We start from the raw sequence: 18,149 nt of genomic DNA on the forward strand, positions 1-18,149 counted from the left end.
AGGTCTCAGAATGTCAGCTGAGACCATGTGAGCTCTGTTTATGATGTTTGGGTAGCAGACTGCAAAGAAAAACAATAGAGAAAATGAAGCTGCAATTATTATTTTTTTACCTTGTCCTTTTTTTGTCTTCTCTCCTTTTCCCTTCTTTTCTCTCATCTTCCTGTGTGCACTTTCTTTTAAAAGGAGCCTCTGACTTCAACTCACACCAACGTAAATGGCTTTACTACATCACAGAAAAGAGTCTTTAATAACATATAAGCAAATACCGAACAAAACATTTCCCTTTAAATGTGTAGCATATTTATGGTCAAAATGAGGAGAGTTGTAAGTGTGAAATTTATCTGAATTGTTTAAGATCATTATGTTTTAACTATTAATTAAGTTTAGTGATAAATTCAAGTGCAGCTGGTAATTTTTCTTTGTGATGCAACTTAGGTAAACTGTGCTTCTTTAAAAACTACACTTAACTATCTACTTTCATAGAAGTGAAACAAACCTTTATAGAAATGAAACAAATAGGTTTCAGTCTGTAATTTCTTTCAGGCCTGAGACAATCTTCCTCTCCTATTTAATTCAGTAAGGTTAGTAAACTAGTGGTGTACACAGGGCTGCTCCAGTTTGCTATAGGCATCAGAATCAAACCCCAAAGCACGTGGTATTGGATGATACCAGCTGGGTAAGTGGAGCTACTATATAAAAAATTGATTACATTTTGTATTGGAATATGTAACTTGAATATATAGTGAAAGAAACAGCAGAGAGAGGATTTTATTTGCCATTGGCTTCTTTCCAAATAGGATGCTCCCATGTTATAATGCAAAAGGCAGATTTATCTCTGTGGGTAACCTATCCATTCCATTTTTGTGCCTGCAGTAAGGAATTCAGGTTTTGCATACTCTCTGCCTCTGTAGGAAGTCTTGCTGCTGTGCAGTAGTACAGCTTGCTTGCTTTTGCTCTTGGTTTATTTATTTTCCCAACTGTTGGAGGTGCCTTGGCTTCTCTTCAGCATACCTAACAGTAAGACTATTACAGGCTGGGTGTTGTTGGCCACCCACCTAGAAAATGATCTCTCTTTTTCCTGATTCTGTTGAGAAATGGCAATTTTCAGAATAAATGTAGCTGAAAAAATTGAACTACCTACATTGTGGCAAAATGCTTTCCCATGAGAACCTGAGAAACCCATTGTGCTGAGACTTGATCTGTTGGAAATATGGCAACTATATTTATCCTACATCCAGAAACTATAACGCAGGCAGAAACATTTAGTGATGGCAGTGAGGAGATAAAAAAAGCAAAAAAGACGTAATTATTTTAATAACTCCATTATTGGAAAAAGTTTTATTCAATTGCTATTTGTCTTATTGTTTCCTACCTACTCTGCATCCCCCACATACATTTCTTTACCTTTGTTGCCTCCTTCCCTAAATTCTGTAGTGATTTATTATACAAATGTTTTGCCTATAGTGAAGGGATATCTAGTGATAAAGTATATTTTTTTTCTTATTCTAGCCTTTGTTTATTTTGAAAAAAATATCTGTATGAGAAAGTGCAACAGGTTGTCTGAGTTATGCTGGACAAAATTAATTCTGGACCCTTTGAGAGGGTTCTTGGTGATAAATTCAAACACTGTCTGTTAGAGGTAAGCTACTTTAGGACAAACTGGCAGTAGTGCTTGGACTGACCATTTATGTCTACTGAAGCTTAAAAGAATAAGGAGAACTCATTCAGAATCTAATGAATCTGAGGCTGGGTTCTTCACATTAATATGGTAATTCTTACCAGCATATATTCCTTTATATTTCTCTTAGAAGGAGTCGCCTTAGAGCTTTCACTAATTTTTTTAGTAAAACTTTGTCTTAGATTTTGAATTGTTATAGAGCCAAAAGGGGGAGTTCCAAGTGTTTTAATTAGTTATACTAAAAAAAAATGCTCATAACTAAATTTTACAGTATCAGTGTCTAATGCTGTTTCAAACTGAGTAAAGGCTGACACATTTCTACTTCTTTTGAAAATAAGTCTTAGGTTCTGAGCCTTTTGAATTTTTTTTTATTTGTAGTCTATTTATGAATAGTTTACTTAAAAGCAAAGCAACTAGAATTAGAACATCTCCAATGATCCTGGATGAAGGATCACATAAATTAACTATTCACATTGTGCAGTCAGACACATGCTAAAAAAAAAAAAAAGGAGGAATATTTTCTATATATAATCTTGCTGATATATAGTAATTTTGAATGATAAATGTCATTGTAGATATATGATATTTTTGCTTTTAGGTTTATGTGTTCGCCCTGTTCTTGCTCTTCCTTGTTTGACCTCTGCCGCCTACCCCTTTTATTCAAAAGTGCTTTTCAGGACTCTAATTGTGCAAGTACTCAAGCATACAAGCATATTTGCACACGTGAGTAATTCCCATTAAATTCACATTAGGAAAGCTATTAATCTGTGTAGTTGAAAGCAGGAGCAGTACTGAACAGTGGTCAGGAGGGTAGGGTATAGGTTATTCCTGACTCTGATTTCTGATAATTGCTGAAGTAGCTGCATTCACATTTCAAAATAAATACTGAAGCACATACAATCTACCACCTTTCCTCTCAGTATGCATGACATCATCATCACCACCCAACTATCTGTCTATTATTTATTTTAAAATTTTACTTTTCAGAAAGAAGCATACTAGTACCATGTATTGTTATTTCACAGCACTTTGTCGTAATGACTGCTCTTACAGCTCTGTTAGGATGCTCTTCCTATGTAGCGGGAGCAAAGCTTTCTGTAGGAGATGCCAGTGGTAACAGCAATGCCACTTGGGGAGTAAGGTGTGCTATTGCAAGTTCATGGGATTAAAGTAATTTAGGTCAGAAAGAACCTCTGGACATCTCTAGTCCAAACCTCTACTGAAAGCAGGGCCAACTAGACCAGGTTGCTTAAGGTCTGTTCCAGTTACATTTTGAATGGATCCAAAGATGGAGATGCCACAGACTCTGTAGACAACCTGTTCCAGTGTCTGACAACTCTCACGGTGAAAAAGTTTTACTATATCTGTTGGAATTTCTTGTGTAATGATTTGTGTCCATTGCCTCTTGTCCTATCACTGTGTGTCTCCTTCAAGAAGTGTCTGACTCAGTTTTCTCTGAACTCCCATTGGGCAGATGAAGACAGCAGTAAGCTCTCCTGTTAGCTTGCCTCCTCTTGTTAAAACTAGAGAAACCGATTTCTCTCGAGCCTCTCTTCATATGTTATGTCCTCCAGCCCCTAATTTTCTTGGTGGACCTCCATGGGACTTGCTGCAATATGTCAGTGTCTGTCTTGTGCTGGGGAGATCAAAACTGGACAGTTCCCCAAATGTCATCTTAAAAATGGCTTTTCCCTGACCTCTGCTGGTTGCACTCTTGCTAATACAGCCCAGTATGCAGTTGGCCTTCTTGGCTGCAAGAGCTGACTCGTATTCAGCTTGTTGTTCCAGTAGGACCCTTAGGTCTCCTTTATTACAAAGCTGCTTTCTAGCAGTCATCCCCTCACTAGAGGCTGGGAATGTTTGTTAGCTGGAGATTGAGTAGAACATCTCCCCTGCTCAGCTTATTGATCACTACTATCAGGAAATTATCAAGACACTCCAGAAATCCCCTGGATTGGTTGTGCCCCACCATACCACCCTTCCAGTAGGAATTGGGATGGTTGAATTTCCTGATAAGTAATAAGGCCTATGATCATGAGGCTTCTTCCAGAAGGCATCGTTTCCCTCCTCTTCTTGATCAAGTGGTCTATAACAGATGCCTACCTCAATAATATCTGTATCCCTACCCTGTGTCTTCTCATCCCTACCCATAAGCTCTCAGCTAGCTCATTGTCTATTCCCAAAGCTCCAAGCACTTGAGTCATTCTTTGCATAGAGTACAACCCCTCCTCCTGACCTTCCCAGCCTATCCTTTCTGACAGCCTGTAGCCATCCATCGCAGCATTAGCTGTGCAAGCTATCCCACCATGTCTCTGTAATCCCTATGAGATGAAAGCTGTGCATTTATGTATGGACTTCAGATTCCTCATGTTTGTTTCCTGTGCTATGTGTGCATGTGTATATGTATCTCAGATGGCTCCCCTGTTGTGCTGCTTTTACAAGGGGTGCATTGTGCTGTCTTCTTGAACAGTTCCCCTCATGCCTTCTCTTCAGGCTACGATGACCTCCAACGACATGCACGTAGTTTTTTCGGCCCTCCTTGTTAGGTTGGAAAATTGATGGCAAAGATACTCTTGCCCTGCTTTTTTATATGATCCTGTCTCTCCCCAGCAGTCTTCATTCCTTAAGAAGGTACTGCTCATAAAAGCTGAATTTATGTCTGATACCAGCTGCACAGCCAGGTGTTGACACTCAGGGCTTTTGCCTCTAAAAAGTGTCTGTGAAGATCCTAACTATCTCCTGTTCAGCCTCCCCAGTGGTACACAGTCTGCTGCTCTCCACCCATTGCTTCATACCTGGTGGCTCTCCCCAGCCAGAGCCCATCTCCCCCACAGGTCACCATCAATCCCAGCCTCAGGGAGAGTCATCAGCCATTCCATGCAGCCCAGCACGCATGCAGCAACATCATCCCTTACAAGTTCTGTCCTGGATCAAGGTCTGTGGTGTGCCAAGGGCTGTTGACCTACCAAGTCTTACAGGGCATGCCTATGCCTTGTTGTGCAGCCTCTAGTAATTCCCACACTGTGTCACATAAGATTTCTGAGCCCCTTTTCCCCTTGCTTCACTAATTACTGGACAAATGCTACCTCTGTTTCAGCTTTTTCAGTGTGCTGTGCTCATTTGTGTCTTCATTAGAGTCTTAATGTGGGTCAGGAGTGAGCTTCTGAAGTGAATTTCTATCATGGCCACTCAGGGTGCTTCAGTTCACATTGTGGAGTGGTCTCAGAGTAAGCAAGCTGGATTAATTTTGGATGAAACTGAACTGGTCTAAGCTAGAAGAAAAATCAGACTAGAGTTAGTCTTAATAAATAATCCAGAAAAAAAAATGTTCCAATACAGCTGTACCACCTGCTGATATAGACATAGGTATAGTGTAAGAAATGGCATCAGAATTAGGTCTGGTGCAAAAAGTCATACTTCTCCATTGGATGTTTTATGTTGAACTTGAGCAGTTGACTCTTCCTTATACTTTCCACATATGCAGAGAGAAAGCATTATTGTATTTGTATTTGTGGTTCCCATTGGGTATTAAGAAATAGCCTACCAAACCTTCTGTCAGACCTATGGTTCAATGAAATTGGCCTTGACTTGTCATTGTCTCCCTCCCTACTTATGTAACCAATACTTACTGTCACTTGCTGTTCTGAAAAGCTGGTTCTTCTGGGCATAGGAGCATATTCTAACACCTTCCAAAGCATAGAAACAAAACTGGATCTGTAACAGCCTGTCATCTGTGATATAAAAAATGAGCTTAATAAAATCTTTCAGTAGGAAAGAAAATTATTAAAGGGAGGGTTCTGGCTTCTACACCAAACTTGAGACTATGTGCAATATCAGAAGCAATGTTAATTTATTTTGCAGTGGAGTACTTCTGTAACACAGATTCATATTATCTACAACAGATTCAGGCCATGTGTTAGACTGCATTCTTTAATACTTAACCTAAATGTCATGTAGAGTAACTTTTAGGGAGTGGAATGTGCCCTTCATTCTGAGAGATTATTTTTCTGTCAAAACTATTCTGTTTGAATATAAAAAAATTTCTCATTGTGTTTTTAAAGGCTGGTAAGCAGTGTGTATCATATGGGAATTTGGGGCAAAGAAGCAATAAAGAACAGGGATAGCTGGTGGTATACTAAGCTGCAGTATTACTCTGAATCTATATTATATTTAAGCTTCTCTGCTCTTGACTCTTGAGATTGAATCAGGGCTGTAGCTCAGTTTCATGATTGAAGTGCTTTGAAATCTTAGGAGGTTCCAGTTCCAGGTGGCTTGAATCACCTAACAGGCTTGTGAATTTCGTATCTTGGATCAAAAATTAATGAGCATTTCAGTCACAGGGACAGGAAAACTGTCGCTCCTTGTTTTCAGTCAAGTACAAACCCGTAGGAGGAACTCGAATAGTGAGCTGTTCTGTGAAATTTTTCTCAAAGCTGGTATTAAAATTTTTGGGGAAGCAAGGTATTGCTATTAGCCTAATTCTGCTGGGCAGTATAAAAGTGAGCTTTGCATCAAAGATCACATTAGTCACATCATCTTAACCATTTCTCCAGCAGTTAGCCTCTCTTTCTGTGTACTTACGCCTCTGCATCAGTGTTAGGTGACCTGTACAAGAGAATGAAACTAGGAACTAGAGTCTTGTCTGGACTGTTGCAGCAGTTGCTGCCTTTGCATTACACTATGTGTTGAAACAAGAATTTTGACCCTTTGAAACATTTGTTCAGTCAACATTTTGGCTTGCAACAAGTGAGCCACCTGATTGATGGAGAAAATGAGGCGTTAGGATTTATGTTTAACTGAGGGCCCTTGAGAGACACCACATCAAGCAGTGCAATTAAAGGTCTAATACTGTCAGCAAGCAGAACCAATATTTGAACAAAGATACATACTTCGGTTTTATCCAAGATACTTCACATCACAGAGTGATTTTTCATTCAGAAAGACACGATTCTGTAGTCCTTCAGAGAATTATTGTTGTCATGTCTTCCCTCCCTCCCCAGTGTATTCAGACTAGGCTTGTTTTTCAAATTTTTCTCCTAAAGAAACTTAGTTACAAAAATCTATTTCCTCCAAACCATAACCATGTATTTACACATGAAAATAATCTACGGTCTTTTAAAAATATGCTATTGCTGCTAAAATAAAGATTAAGCGCATTAAAACTCTTCACTAACAAGTGTTTTCACTTTTTCAAGTGAAATTAGTAATATTTTTGCATAATGCCAGGCTTACTAAATGCAGGGTATAGCTATGAAAATTCAGTTACTTAAAAGAGGTATCAGGAAGTGACTTTTTGATTATTTTGTTTCTTTTGATCTGCCTTCTGTTTTCAAGGTGGTCCTAGATGTTGGCTGCGGATCAGGAATCCTTTCATTTTTTGCAGTGCAGGCTGGAGCTAGAAAAGTCTATGCAGTTGAAGCCAGTTCAATGGCAAAATATGCGGAGGTAAGTGTTTTTCACCTGAGCCAAGTGTTAGAATGGTGTAGACTGAAAAAGTTAAGAGATTAAGAACTGTGCCTCAAAAAGGCTAATGCTGAAGGCTTCAGAGTGATTTTTCTAAGAAGTCAGGTCTCTAATAGGCAACACTTTTTGGAAGGTAGTTTTTGAAGGTGTTCTAAATGTTCTAATGTGTCAAATAAACCATATGATTGTTGTTTGTGTGGAAAACGGTGAACAGTCATAACTGTGATAAAATTTTTTACTTTCAGAAGGAAAAAAAAATAAACTAGATGTTGTTTTCATTGGTTCTGTGCAAAAACATTCAGGTGTTTTTTTCTTAAGACTCTTGGACATCTATGTGATCAGACAATTGAGTTAGTTTCCTGCTAAGTGTGGTAAGTTCGGTCTTTCAACCTTCTTATGAAACTGTGTTCTTAGGGTTTAAAAAGGACATGTCCGAAGAATGCATTTAGTTTTAAAAGATATTTTTCAGGCATTGTTTTTACTAAGCATTCTAACATGATTTTAAAAAGAATTAAGCACTCAAAGTGGTATTGGTAACTAAATGCCTTAGGAGAAGTTCACTTCCTAAAAAGTGCTAATCCTAAATAGCAGCAACAGCAAAAATTTCCATGTTTTTTCTCACAGTCTCTGCTTATTTAGGTGAACATAAGAATGTGTGGGGGGAAGTGTGAGCATTATTGTTACAAATTTTGTCAACACTGATCACCTCTAGCTGAGTTTTAAAAATAGTTTTAATGTGGAAGAGGGTGGAAAGTGGTGAAGTGGAGGATTTTTTTTCACATACCTAGAAACAGGTTGCAGTATCTAGATGTTAATTTTTCTTTCTGCTTTACTGATCTACAGTATGAATGTTCATGAGCAACATTAGGAGTCCATAGTTCCTCTAATTCCACACAAAGAGCATGCAGCAGTTCAGTGAAAGTTCCTCCTGTGTGTCCTGATGCAGCAATCCAGCCTTGGTCTTGGTGAAGGCTGGCAAACACCAATTGTCAACTGTAACATTGTGAAGGAAATGCATGGCTGTTGGAAATTGAGATAATCTGTTTAGGTCTTAAAGAAGAAAATGTGGATATCAGACATTTTTATTTCTCTCCAGAAATAAGTCATTAGTAATGTATAAATTCTTTGTATTTTTCATTCCAGCTTAAATACAGGACTCCATAATCTCCCCATATACATTTTGCATTAACTTATGTATTGAGGAAAAGTGTTTTTTCATACAATCATTTTCTACTTCTGCCTTATTTGTGTTGCTATTGACAGATGTTTCCTTATTATGTGTGTGTTACTTTTAGAATTGGTAAGGATGTACTAACCTAACTGAGCATGTATGTACTGAAAGAACATTTCTATTTCCTTATTATAATTTGAATAATTAGAAAGATTCTTTGTAATTAAAGGGAACTTTTTTCTGATGTCTGTCATTTTGTCAGACCTATCAAAAGCATTAAAAATGTTAATATATGGAAGGTATCTCTTAGAGGGAAGGGTGGAGGGTGGTCCTTATTTCACACAGGATTTTGTAAACAGATATGATTTTGTACAATATCTTTGTTTCATGATAGACAGAAGTTTTACTTATGAAAGCATGATAAAAAGAGCAAAAGAGAACTTGCTCTTCCTAGTAGTAGTATAGTGTGTAGTAGTGAGTATAATGTATATGTTTTTGGTCACAGCTTTGAACTTGACTCCTGTCAGAAGTAAGCAAAATCACTAGTTGTGAAACTGCACATGCTGCATCTGTAGTGTATCAAATATTGTGTATTTTTTGATGCAATGTGAGTAAGATGTCTGGCAACTTATTGGTAGAGAAATAGCATTAATGCATTGATTTTAGAAATTTAATTGCTTTTCTCCTAGGGTGGATGAAATGCTAAACTGCTTAAAACTATGATAAAGAGGAGTAAAGAACCTTTGATTGATAAAGAGAAGTAAAGAACCTTAAGCAGCTGTAGATACTGGGGAATACTGGCTAAAATGTCAGAGTCTCAGTTTGATAATTCATAGATTTTTGGTCATTTCCTTCTCCTTCCAATTCCCCAAATGGGACTCAGTTTTCGTAAGAAATATGATAGATTTCTATAGTCATAATTTCCTGTGAAAACTTGTTCACTCGTGAACTGTATTGCAGATCAGCTGATCTATTAACATATAATATGTTTTAAGAATTTAAGTTTATTCAGTGTAAAGATGTTTAGCCTTAGGTATACTATTTGTCATTTCTTAATATTCCACAATGGGATTTCATTAGTATGGTTTATCAAGTATCTGGATTATGAGAAAAGCATTACTTTCCATCCATTTCTCCTCTCATTTCTGTATGGATTTATTACATTTTTCATCTGTTTCAGATCATATGTAATGTAATAATGTTGAATGTGAGATTAGTGAGTCTTGTTTCTTTTTCATTTTCTTTTTTTCATTTTTTCTATTTTAAATCAAAATACTTGAAACCAATACAATGAACTACTGACTGAAGGGAAATTATATTTGAACAATGTGAATTAATGCTGTAATACTTTTTACTGAGAGATTTTTTGGGTTTACAGTAAATTCCTCTTTGTGGTTGGAGGCTTATTTTGGAAGAATGATATTAAAAATTTAGCACTACAGTGCAGTTAGCAGAAATCAGATGACTATTTGAAAGTGTTGAAAACTGTGTACTGTGTACAGATGTGCAATGGTAGAATATCTGAAAACTGTGTTGGAGGGAAAATGCATAAAATATAGATATTTTAGATATTTGCTGGAGAATATCTCATGTCTGTGTCACTGTGTTCTGTGTGTAGTTGGGTGTACTGGGACCAGTACCGTTTAATATCTTCACCAATGACATAGACAGTGGGATCGAGTGCACCCTCAGCAAGTTTGCAGATGACGCCAAGCTGAGTGGTGCAGCTGATAGGCTTGAGAGAAGGGATGCCATCCAGAGACACCTTGACAGGGTTGAGGAGTGGGCCTATGAGAACCTCATGAGATTCAACAAGGCCAAGTGCAAGGTCCTGCACCAGGGTTGGGGCAATCCTCAGTATCAGTGCAGGCTGGGGGATGAAGGGATTGAGAGCTACCCTGCGGAGAAGGACTTGAGGATACCGGTGGATGAAAAATTGGACAATGTGCGCTTGCAGCCCAGAAAGCCAACCGTATCCTGAGCTGCATACAAAGAAGCGTGGCCAGCAGGTCGAGGGAGGTGATTCCGTCCCTCTACTCGGCTCTCGTGAAACCCCACCTGGAGTACTGCATCCAGCTCGGGAGTCCCCAGTACAAGAAAGACATGGACCTGTTGGAGCGGTTCCAGAGGAGGGCCACAAAAATGACCAGAGGTCTGGAACACCTCTCCTGTGGAAAGGCTGAGAGAGTTGGGATTGTTCAGCCTGGAGAAGAAAAGGCTCTGGAGAGACCTTATAGTGGCCTTTCAATACTTAAAGGGGGCTTAGAAGAAAGATGGGGACAGACTTTTTATCAGGACCTGTAGTGACAGGAAAAAGAGCAATGGTTTTAAACTGAAAATAGGATACGCATCTGTATGTAGATATATAGAGGCCTTGAAAAGGTTGTTCTTTTCCTTAATAACATGCTTTATTGAACATAAAATTTTATGTCCATTTCTTCTGTTCATTAAACGTTTTTCTCCGAGGTTCACTATGCACATAGAAGTGGATAAATCTCTAGTAACCTGGCTCTAAGTACTGGCCCATTTGAATGCATTTATGTGAATACAGTGCTATGCTTCATTTATGCTTAGAAATTACCACAAACTTTTCAGCTCTTGAGTTGCTTCATCCTTTCATGATTATGCAACTCACGCCAGAACAATATTTTTAAAAATTTGGAGAATTATGAAAACCCTTTCTTTGTAATCTTCTGTATTGAATTAAAATATCCACCTTTTCCTGGTAGGTATTTTTTCTTGTGGGTATTGATTACAGTTATCTCTTACAGGACAACAGTACTTGTACTGTCACTTGCTGATTCCACACAATGAATTTTTTTGAGTTTGCTCCAGTGAGTCCCAGTCTTTAGAAGTTTTGGTGTAGCAAAGAAAAATATGTTACCTTTCTATTTTATTCTGATTAACAGACTGAGGTAGTTGGTTTACACTATAGGGGGTTTAATGCTAATTAAAGATCTCTGCTACAAATTCTGCTAATCAAAGGAGTCAACACTTTCTGTGTGCTTTTGTTTTTCCTCCAGCTGTTGGTGAGAAGTAACAACCTTTCTGACAAGATCACAGTTCTGTTTGGAAAAATTGAGGAGATCTCCCTGCCTGAGAGTGTTGATGTGGTAATTTCTGAACCGATGGGTTATATGCTGTTCAATGAAAGGATGTTGGAAAGTTACCTCCATTCCAAAAAATGGTTGAAGTCAAATGGTGAGTGTGTCACCACAGTTACCCCCTGCATACAAAAAGGAAGATAAAAAGGTTCTGAAAGAAGAAAAAAAGACTTAAACTGGTAGGCCAGGATCGTCTGGTTTTATACCCTCATTCTAGCTCTACCACCAACATCTAGGGGGCCCGGGGAATTAATATGATGATGCAACCACCATTGCTATTGTACTATGCTGTGACTTCTTGCTGTTTCACAGTGGAAATAGCTTTTGAGTAAGCTGCTGTTGCACTGCTGAGTTCTGTGTTTTAATCTTAACCTGCTGTTATATACACTATGATTGCATCTCTGTTGCAACATACTACAATAGATGATGGCACACTAGCCTCAACTGCCAGACAGTGGAATATAGATGAGAACAGAATGGTCAAATAGGATAAGCTTGTTTTTGTGGAAAAACTCTAATATATTGTCTTTGGGGAAACGGTGAAGTTCAAATTGTTTTGACATCCTTTCATTGGGCTTCTCCCAAATACATTATTCTAATACTTGGATGTTGCCTTTTGAGTGACATGAGAAATTCACAGTGTTCAGAGCTCTGTATTTCATCCCTCCTGTGTTTGGAGGAGTTTTGAAGGGAATCTGTAAGTGCCAGGGTCTCATGGGAATCTTCTTTGAGAGGCAAATCTGAGCATCCAATTGCTGAATGATAAATCTTTCTACATGAACTGCTGAAAATGAACTATGAAGTATCTCTTTAAAAGACTTCTTTAAAAGAGACCTTTCTCAAGTAAAATTACTGCGGCATGGAAGTTTTTGAAGCATGGGCTGAATCTGTGCCTCAATGCAGGGAGCTAATGACTTTGCTGTTGAGTTGTTTCAAACTTGCAAAGCACATATAGGTAGTATTTTTCAAGTCAGCCACTGATCTTAAGCCTCCTGTTTATATTTTTAGGGCCCAGTTTCAGAGGAGGGCTTTTGAAAACTGACTAACAGGCAGCTCATTTTCAGTTTTAAATGAGTGAATGCTTTTAAAGTTACATGCCTAACTTTCTAATTGCTCATTTGTACAGTGGGGATGAATCAGCTTACGTGGTGATTATTAAACTTGATTGTCTAAGAAGTGAGCTGAAATTGTGACATTTTGAGTAAGTTGCTAATATTTAGTACCAATTAAGTCTGGAAACTTTCTGTCCCAAATTCTCTGCAAACTTGTTAATATTCTCCCTACAGCCAGTTTTAAAAAGCATGTCTATTTTGTGAATGGGTGTTGTTCTTTATTTAAATTCCTTTGGACACTTACTACATGATGTACTTCGAAAAGGAAAGCTGTTTCCTTTTCCCTCCCCTCCTTTACTTGTCCTCCCCTTCAACTATGCATTGTGTTTTATACCAGATTAAAAAAGGGTGAATAAGTATGCTCAGGTGTAGCTCAAAATGACCAGGCTTTGTTTCCTGCTTCCATTGACGCATGCACAACAGAATACAAGGGCTTTCATTTAAGCTGCTAGGCAATCTGATGCACTGTCCACAGAAAATAATGGAAGGTAATTCCTCTGCTTTCTTGAACCATTGGAGTGGGAGATCCTAATGAAAATGCATTCTTGCAAACTAGTAGATAAGAATTTCATTCCCTGCTCTGTCACTGATTTGCCATTTCATGCAAATAAAATTCTGTTTCTCAACTTCAGCATCTGTAAAAAAAAAAAAAAAAAGTGTAACATACATTTTTGTGTTTGTAAAATTTTCAGTATTTACTCTGAAGTGCTATGAATTTCCTGGATAAAAGTCTTAAGAGTGAAGTGCATACAACTACTTCATTCATTAACAACAGTTCTTCCAAATTTGACCAAAACCATACCCAGCAGTTTAATTCAAGATCGAGTCTGAGCTTTGATGCAAATCCTTCACACAGATGTTTTATTTATTATGTTATCTGTAAGCAAAGAGGGTGCTATAATGCCACTGGAGAGTGTTGAGAAGGTATTTAATAGCTAGCATTTCACTTCATTTGAAGGAAGCTAAATAATTCAAATATTTGATATAGGACCATAAAATTACTAGGACTTTATGAAGTATTGTGGTCTGTTCTTTAAGTTGTTCTGGGTTAGGTTTTTTACTAACTGCTTTAGCATATTCACATTTCAGTAACCCATATATTAATGAAACTAAACGTTAAGATATCTGACATGTATGACAATTGCTGCTTCTGAACTGGTGGTTTCTCGCTAGTGAAGACATTCCTGTAGAGATGTCTGTGGGACTATAGAATCACAGAATATCCTGAGTTGGAAGGGACTCACCATGATCATCAAGTCCAACTCCTTACTCCACACAGGGCAATCTTAACATTAAACTGTGTATTTAAAAGCATTATCCAAACACTTCTTGAACACTTGCCTTTCTACCTTATATTGTCTTCTGTTTACTAGGAATGATGTTCCCAACATACAGTGACATTCATTTGGCTCCTTTTTCCGATGAGCAGCTGTACATGGAACAATATTCCAGAGCCAATTTTTGGTAATGATTATTTGTGTTATTTTATTTTTATGAAAGATTCAGTAGAGGTTAACATTTAAATCAGTTCTTTGATTCAGCATAAACTATCAACATTGCAAGAGAATGCTTTTATATTTTCCATGTTCACTTCTACTCTGGCCTGCAGTCATACTCTTTATCGTCTGAGTCTGAAGGATCTCTCAGGAAGTGCTAGAGCCGACTGGGTCCCTATTTGAAAGAGAAATTGACTCCATGGAGCATCCATTGCAAGAAAAAGAGTTGACTGTGAATCAGGTGCTAGTGTTTCCTTTGCTACACCACAGCGTAGTATGCTGCGGATGGTGATCATTGCATTGCCTGAAGTCCCAGGTGCATGAGCACAGGAAAGATTCCTTGGCAGTCTTCACAGAGAATAAGTATTAATTCTCATGTCCTGAACAATTTCCAATTTGGTAGTTACTTTCTGTCCACCTAAATTTTTCATGCAGCTTTAACTAGAAGTTGTACTCCTTTTGCCTTGGAGTGTCCTACTGCTGCTACCCACTGTTGAGCTGTTGTTGTGCTTTATATAGGAGAAAACATTTACAGTGTTATTCTTATGAGGAGAAATTGAATGATTCCATTTCAGCACAGGGCAGGTTTATTTTTAAACATCTCCAGTCCTTCATGGGATACAGATCAGTTAATTTGTAAATTAGCCACTTACAGATTATTATTTAAAAGTTTTGGATAAAAGGTATTGTGGAATTCCGGGGCTAACTATTTTTAAATCTTCTGGAAGATTATAAATGCAGTCATTCAACTGTTCTTTCAGCTTGCAAGGTGGAATGTGAACATGAAGTGGTCTTCATCAAACCTATTTGTTGGTTTCTGAGATTAAAGACAAAGTTTTCTTCCATGCGCAAGTTATGGTATAACTGCTCATACTTAGGTTTCTTCTGGCTGTCTCTGAAGCAGAGCTATAACAAAATCTTACTATTTCTATAGTGATTAAAGGAGTGAGAGAAGTTTGAGTGATTTACATGCTGAATCCTTTGCTGGCAATCTTTATACAGCCAATTTGTGCTCTTCTGTCTCACTGTGTAGGCTGAGCCGGTTATGAAATGTTTGCATTGTATGTTTACAATCACAAAAACTGCAACAGTATTTTTCTATGTTAAGAGATTGAAAAAAGAAGGTAGAAATAACTTCTGATAAGTTTTCACATCTTAATTGTCATTCTGGTCCCTCTTCCCAAAGATCCTGTTATTTTTGCTTATATTCATGACATGTCAATGACATATATTAGACTATAAATTACAGGGCTGAAGCGCAATGTTGTACTACAATACAGATTCTTCATCACTTAATAAAGAAGATGGGTACATATTTAGTAGTTTGAAGCAGAAATATAGGTTTTTTTTCCAGGTCTATACAAGACTGGATGTTACTGCCAATATGAAAGCATTTTATTTCAGACTGCTTGGGATGCTTCATCTTCATTGGTAATAAATGTAAGACCTCTGTGGAATACCTGTGGGGTAGAAACAGTGTGTGTGTGTGTGTGTGTGTGTATCTCCATGAACACTGAAATATATGGTAATGTTATTGGTGGTGGGAAAAAATCTCCTGACTTTTGTTGTTTAAGAATTGCGCAGTTGGGACTGAATAGTGCAGCTAGATTAGTTTCTTGTAGTTTGTTAACACAAATACACCATCTGCATTCTAAAAAGAAAAAAAGAGAACTTCATCTGTATCTAGCTGGCATGATTTGATTCCAGGTATTCTACATGCATACATTTAATAAGCTGAATTATCTGTCAACCACTGCAAGGCTTTCAGAGAATTGCATAAAGGGGAAAAACAGATTTTTCAAGTCTGCTATAGTAACTAATTTCTCTTTGCACCAAGAATGTTTTTGTCATTGACATTATTATCACAGACTGTAGTTATACTTTGTAATTATGGTAGTGATCAGGTTGGTATCTAAATCGCAACATACTGCAGTCTTTCCTCCACCTGTCTTTGCAAAAGGATGTCTCCCATTTTTGACAGATCTTTTTATTACCAACTTTTAATTTTTTTTGTAAGAATGTTTCAACCAAACTAACCACAGAAATGTCACACAATTAACCTTGATGATACTCCTTGTATATGAAGTTCTGTTTGACATATTGCTAGACAAAATAGTTTGTGTGCTTACAATATAATTTATTGCTGTCTTGAGATGTCCCCCGAGCAGAGGGCTATAGTATCAGTCCTCCTGTCAGTCCACATAGTTGTAGTTTTGTATGGATGTATGCCCAGGACATCGATTGTGCAAGAGGGTTAAATACTCTTGAGGTTACTGAGTGCTCTAAAGACAAAAAAATTAGTGCTTCTAATATCTTCAACCAAATGTGGGATCAAAATATTCTGAGTGAGAGTGCAGTAGTTCTGCTTCTGCACCACTCTAGTACATTCATGTTCTTAATATTAAAAGGTCTGGATATCCTGATAGATACAGAGCTATAAAAGCTCTGTTTCAGACAAAGCACTTTCTCAGGGCTTTCTTGGACGTTTGAAGTAAACCATGAGGAACTAGTTGGTGACAGCCTGTGATTTGCCAAGCTTCAAATTCCAGGCCTCAAGAAACAGCTTTCATTCATTGTCCAGTTTTGTTACTTGGAACAGAAGATGTTTTTTATGTAATAAATCCTTTCCTATTTAGCTAAATCTATATCCTGTGTCTTAGAGATTAGATACCGTTTTGGATCGAGTTGGATGATAGTACTTGAGCAAAAGACTGAAAGAAATATCTAGATTTGCAATTTGAACTTTCACCTGGTAAAGGGACCAGGACTTAAAAAACCTTCAAAATCCTATGCAAAAATCATGCAGTGTGTTCTAACATTCGACGCAGCAGTTAGTCTAGCCTGTTTACTGTACAAAGGAAAGACTACATTTCTCATACACTTAAAATTATTGTCTTGGATCTGCATAGTAATAATAATAATAATTATGAGACTGTGTAAGTATGTTTTATTTCTCTTCAGGCCTACAGATTGGCTTACTGTTGTGCTTCAGAGTTGCATATTAATTGTATTTACCAGTAATAGTTCCTAAAAGTGTGATAAAGTATAGTCTACCATAGAAGAGCAGGCTGCTCTCTTTGTTGATGAAAACCTTGCAAAGACAGGAAGATACAAAGCATAAATATACAGCAAGTGGTTAAAAATGGTGTGCATTTTGTCTGTGTTTCTCATCAGTGACAAATAAGCAACTCACTTATACAGTACAGCAAACGTATGGAAAAGGGTAAAAGATCACTTGCAGTTACTGGTGTCAGCTGATTTCCTCTGTTGTGCTTATTTGAGTTCTGTCCTTAAATTATCTTCTCAGATATCTTTAAGGCATACAGTCATCTGGGCATCTTCGCTTTATGCAATTAGCACAGAACTAGTAATGCAGAATTTATCAGGATATTAAAGAGATATTGCCAGATTGGTTTAGACTAACTCATCCACTTTAAAAAAAGTTATGATAGTTTAGGGGTTGTATGATGTTGTAACAATGAGGACAAACATTTAAAGTTTCCCTTTTTAAGTGCTTCTGAAGTCTTGGAATGCTTGACCATGGTTTTGTATCTAGATGACACTTCCATCACTAGGAGTTGAGCTTCCTTGCCATTTCCCCTTTCCATCCCCTTTTGTTTATGTTATCTGGAAGGAAAGATACCTATTAAACTTTTCAATGCGTTGGTAAGAGGATTATATGCAGGAGGAAGATTACTGCAAGCATGTATATTTTCATTTCAAATTTCATACTGAAAATAGTCTGAATGTACATTAAATGCATATTTGCATAAATTGGTAAGATAAAAATACTATTTTTTTCCCCCATTCAGTTGGTATAGAATGACCTTTATTTTCCTCTTTAATGTCAGTAAAAAGGAACAGACCTGTAATACAGGTGTCCTCATCGCTATTTTGATTTATACAAGGTCCACCCCCAATTCTAGAATAGCTCAGGATTACAAAAGTGGCTTAAGAGTGCCTCAGCCGTTCTCCCTATTCTCTGCTTGCTGTGTGGATTCTTTCAGAAGCATAGTGTGAAATGTCTCCGTATGTCCATTTGAGGGGATCATGTCATCTCAGTGCTGTATAGGATGTCTGTGGGGAAGGTAAAGTAAGCTCAAGAGGGCTGCAATTTGGCCTCTT

The 18,149-nt window shown here is 37.6% G+C and overlaps 1 protein-coding gene across 1 annotated transcript in view; it reads left to right on the forward strand.

Annotated features, from left to right (window-relative positions):
* The window catches only part of CARM1 (coactivator-associated arginine methyltransferase 1), a 43,637-nt gene that overhangs the window by 17,626 nt on the left and 7,862 nt on the right, over positions 1 to 18,149 (forward strand). The window contains exons 5-7 of the mRNA XM_009327292.1: positions 7,013 to 7,123; positions 11,336 to 11,513; positions 13,902 to 13,992. Coding sequence (XP_009325567.1) covers positions 7,013 to 7,123; positions 11,336 to 11,513; positions 13,902 to 13,992 — 380 coding nt within the window. The remainder of the gene's footprint in view (positions 1 to 7,012; positions 7,124 to 11,335; positions 11,514 to 13,901; positions 13,993 to 18,149) is intronic.

This window comes from Pygoscelis adeliae, unplaced genomic scaffold (genome assembly GCF_000699105.1).
Source record: "Pygoscelis adeliae isolate BGI_AS28 unplaced genomic scaffold, ASM69910v1 Scaffold26, whole genome shotgun sequence".
Taxonomy (NCBI): Eukaryota; Metazoa; Chordata; class Aves; order Sphenisciformes; family Spheniscidae; genus Pygoscelis; species Pygoscelis adeliae.